Source organism: Propithecus coquereli, unplaced genomic scaffold, assembly GCF_000956105.1.
Source record: "Propithecus coquereli isolate 6110/MARCELLA unplaced genomic scaffold, Pcoq_1.0 Scaffold56, whole genome shotgun sequence".
NCBI classification, from domain to species: Eukaryota; Metazoa; Chordata; class Mammalia; order Primates; family Indriidae; genus Propithecus; species Propithecus coquereli.
Genome location: NW_012151507.1, coordinates 6,211,314 through 6,215,393, shown reverse-complemented (window position 1 = coordinate 6,215,393; position 4,080 = coordinate 6,211,314). Strand labels below are relative to the sequence as shown.

The window sequence follows — 4,080 nt, the reverse complement described above, 5'->3', positions numbered from 1 at the left end:
TTCTCACAAAAGCATTATAAAGTGGAAATTTTCTCCATTTTACAGTTAAGGAAAATGAGGCTCAGAGAAGTCAAGTACATGCCCAAGGTCACAGAGCAGGTAAGAGCCAGCAGCACCACGTTCTGCTCTTCAAGTCTGTTTGTTTAAAAGTTCTTTCTAGCATATGACGTTGGCATTATGTAAAAAGGAAGATATTCCATTTTAACAGATTGAGAGAGTAAGGTATAGAGAACCAGGGGACTTCCTCAATTTTGTATTAAATAAGCAGTTTTGGTGCCAGGAAGAAAACTGAAGTTTTTTTTTTTGGAATAGAGCATTAAGCTCAGGCTGGGGGCAGGGTACAGGAAAATATTGTTTCGTATAATTACTTCATTTCTATTTTATACCACTACTGGATTTTCAGAGTTGCAAAATGGTGAAATGTGAGAAAATTGAGTTTGTTGTATTTATAAATTTTTATTAAACTCTTATAACACACTTGGTGTTTTCTAGAAAATATCTCAGAATGAACACATATTCTAGTAACTGATGAAAAAATTTTGTGACCATAGATTTTATTTTATTTTTCCAGATTTATTCAGGAATAACTGACAAATAAAAATCATATATATTTAAGGTATACAACACGATGACTTGGTTGAAACTCTGTTTTTTCCAAACCACGTGTCCTAGTCTCTCCAACTCCCTAACATCCTGCTTTACCTGTCATGATATCTGCAGTATGATAGAGCTTAATCTCAAACTTTATTTCTTCTTATAAAAAGTAATTTTCTTATCTAGAAATAATTTGGAATGCTTTCTTAGATGGGCACACACCACCTTATTCTCCCCAAGGCTCACTGTACTCATTCACTGTACTTCCTCTTGCTTCAGGAAAAATTTTTTCCTCTGAACTTCCTCCCCCCCCCGCCCCCCACTTTTTTTTTGGTAATCTTCTCTATGTTTGTTTTGGCTTTTGGCCTGGCCTTCCATTCCTTTTGGTGCTAAGTGAGAGTCAGCACTTAGCCTAAAATTACTCTTTACTAACAAAGTGTACAGTGTAGGAAGGAAAGCTCCACCTCCCACACCCACTTCTAATTATCATAACACTACAAAACATGCTATTGCACCGTTCTCCCATCACTTGTGAATGTCTGTTTTCCACAGCTTTCATTTCTCCAAAAAATGAGTTTGAGCCACATGGAGAATATGCCTTTAAGCCATTCAAGTCCTCAAGGAGCACAGAGATCATCCTGGAAGCCATGGCTTCTCTGCTCAATCACAGTGATGGTGCTATTGCTTTGCTCCTTCAATATGGTTTTTACTTTCCTCCCACTCAAGGTAAGGAAGCAACAGTACCTAAGGTTGCTATTTACTATGATTCTTTATTCATTTGTTAGTCTAGCTATTATCATTGTCACTCAGTATCATTAGAGACAGTTGAAAGGAAGAGACATGTGAGTACAAATAATGTAAATAGAATTCTAATCTTGTCATGACATGGCTTTTGAGGTTTATCTAAGTGTTTTACCTGAAAGGGATCAGAATATGCTAAATGTTAGCTGCAGAACTGAGTTAGATGGAGAGAATTGCTTGATTAAAGCAGCCAATTTATAGCTGCCTGTGGAAAATTTTTTTTCTCTTTCTGAAACCCTGCTATAACTTCTTGGTGGAATAAGAGGTATAAAATAGAATGTTTGCCCTCAAGGAATGGGATGCAAACTGCAGTCTTAGCAAGGGAAAAGACACAAAAAGATAATGGAAGACAGGATAAGGTAAGTAACAGGTGGTTACTGTATCTTTGAGGAGGGAAATGGCATTGAGCCAGGAGTAAGAAGATCTGGATTCTGGTTCTAGGTCTTCCAGGAACCAGCCGTATAAATTTGAGAAAGCCATGTAATCTCTCGGTTTTCTGCTTGTTCATCTGAAAAATGGCGGTGGAGGGGATGGATTTATTACAGAGTTTCTTCTAGCTGTAAAATGCATTGATCAAAAATTTATCTAAGGGTAGTATGGAACATAAATGCCTTAGGAATTCAAGAGCAGGGGGCAATGACTTTAGGCTGGGTTGATCAGGGAAGGCTTCATGGAGGAAGGAGGAAGCGCATGTCTATTTGGGAAGCCGCTGATGCTGTATCAGGAATTTCCCACTGACCTGCAGGGCAGCTTGTGGGCCTAGAGAATGGGATTGTTCACTGGGAAGGGGGAAAAGTTAAGCTCTTTACTAGAAGTTCTTCCTCACTGTTGACTACACCATTGACCAAAAAGAAAATAAGAAATGCTCTATTTAATTCAGGATTTAGCCCATTTCTGGTTACATTTGAAGACTCCGAGCCTTGGGGAAAATAAAGTGGTGTACGCCCTTCTAAGAAAGGGTTGGGATGTGACCGCAGAAACATTTTTCTAAGGGGAATGGATAGCAAAGATGTCAAAGATACAGTTCTACCACTTAAGGTATTTGAAAGCAATTGAGAAAAGATGCAGGAGAAGGAGGTAGTACACTATAGATTTTGATTTAGTTAGGGTAGGTATAGCTTGGCCAGATTTTTCCCTGGTAGCCCATTAATATGAACTCCATAACTGTATACAAGGATGTGCAACAAAGGCATTTCTAATCGCAGCCTGCTCTCTCAAGAAATGGATCAAGCAGAAGTGTGTGCTTTCTGGAGCAGTGAAGTTTGGGCAGAAAGAAAAGAATTGTCAGAAATTCTGAATATTTCAATTTCTGAAGAAGAAGAGGGGTGAAAATAGCGATAACTTAAATTTGGAAGTGCTTTGTGCTTCTAAAAATTACTTTTAGCCAGATGGCCCCGAAGATCATCGACCATAGGCACCCCCAGTTCCTGCATATGGCTGAGGAGCATAGGCATACAAGGGGAGGGAAATGCTTTTCTCTAAGGCACTCAGTGGCTCCTACAAAGGGAAAGAGGAAGTGTCACAATGTCTGAGTCATCCGGGACACCTCTTGCCAGAATCAAATTTGATTAGTCCCATGTGTTTAAGCTCTGATTCGGGATTTTCTCTCCTAGAGAGTATACAACTGTGTACTTCTCAATGAAATGTTTTGCTTCTAAAGACAATGCAGAGTTTATTCCAAATTTAGGGAAGTATAACATGTTTTTAGGATATTGTTTTGACAGGATGCTTGGAGGATTCGTTTCTATGGGAAAAGGGAGTGGCCTGGTCAACAGCGTCATGGTATTAGCTCATGCATTCTATTTCCCACTTACCTGCACTTCCCTTTCCCTATCGGTGACAAACAAGAATCTTTAGAAAAGAGGTCTGAGTGGCTGGCAGATGGTGAGTCATTATGATGTGGCCACTTCCACCTTCTCACAACACCCATGAACTTCGAGTTTGACTTTATTTTAGTCTTCACTCTAGTTTTTACCTACAAAGCCCCACCTAGTAATTGTAGTTGCTCCATTACTATTAATGAGATTACAACGAACATAAATTTAACAAGATCTTTTCCTCTTTGCCTATCTATATCATTTCCTCAAAGACTATACCTCACAACCAAATTGATGATTTTGCAACTAGGCAGATTTTCATTTGTGGCAATAATTACAGAGTATCACAATGGTGGGTTTCTATAGCTCTAAACAGGCATTAAAGCAGCCTGCAGTACAGTATCCAGAATTTCTGGCTTTGGGAATTAATTTGTCTGTAGCCTTAGGTTTCTCTGCTTAATCCGTATACACAGTAGCTGACACAGATACTATCTGTGGCATGTATCTTGGCACTCAGTTATATTTAGATCATTACCTAATTGCTTCATGTGTGTAATCATGTCTTTCTAGAAGGATTATAAACTTGAGAGGCAAGGCCCATAAATTACATTTGCTTTTCTCCCTAACAATGTAGTATGATGTTGGTAATATAGGTGTTTGAATTTTTGTTCAATTCTTCATTATAATCAGCATCATTACCAAAACAGCTAATATTTACTGAGCAGGTCCATACAGGATAGCTGGGCAAAGCCCTTCACAAGATTTACCTCATTTAAACCCAACAACTTCATTTTATAGATGAAGAATTTGGGGTTAAGGGAGTCCCTATCACATGCCTGTCATATGTTGCACTAAATTGAATTGCAAC

The 4,080-nt window shown here is 38.7% G+C and overlaps 1 protein-coding gene across 1 annotated transcript in view; it reads left to right on the top strand.

Moving 5' to 3' along the window:
• Nucleotides 1-1,124: 1,124 nt before the first annotated feature.
• The window catches only part of TNFSF18 (tumor necrosis factor (ligand) superfamily, member 18), a 9,474-nt gene continuing 6,518 nt past the window's right edge, over nucleotides 1,125-4,080 (top strand). Inside the window, exon 1 of the mRNA XM_012657751.1 lies at nucleotides 1,125-1,320. Within this exon, the coding sequence (XP_012513205.1) occupies nucleotides 1,165-1,320 (156 nt within the window). The 5' untranslated portion in view covers nucleotides 1,125-1,164. The remainder of the gene's footprint in view (nucleotides 1,321-4,080) is intronic.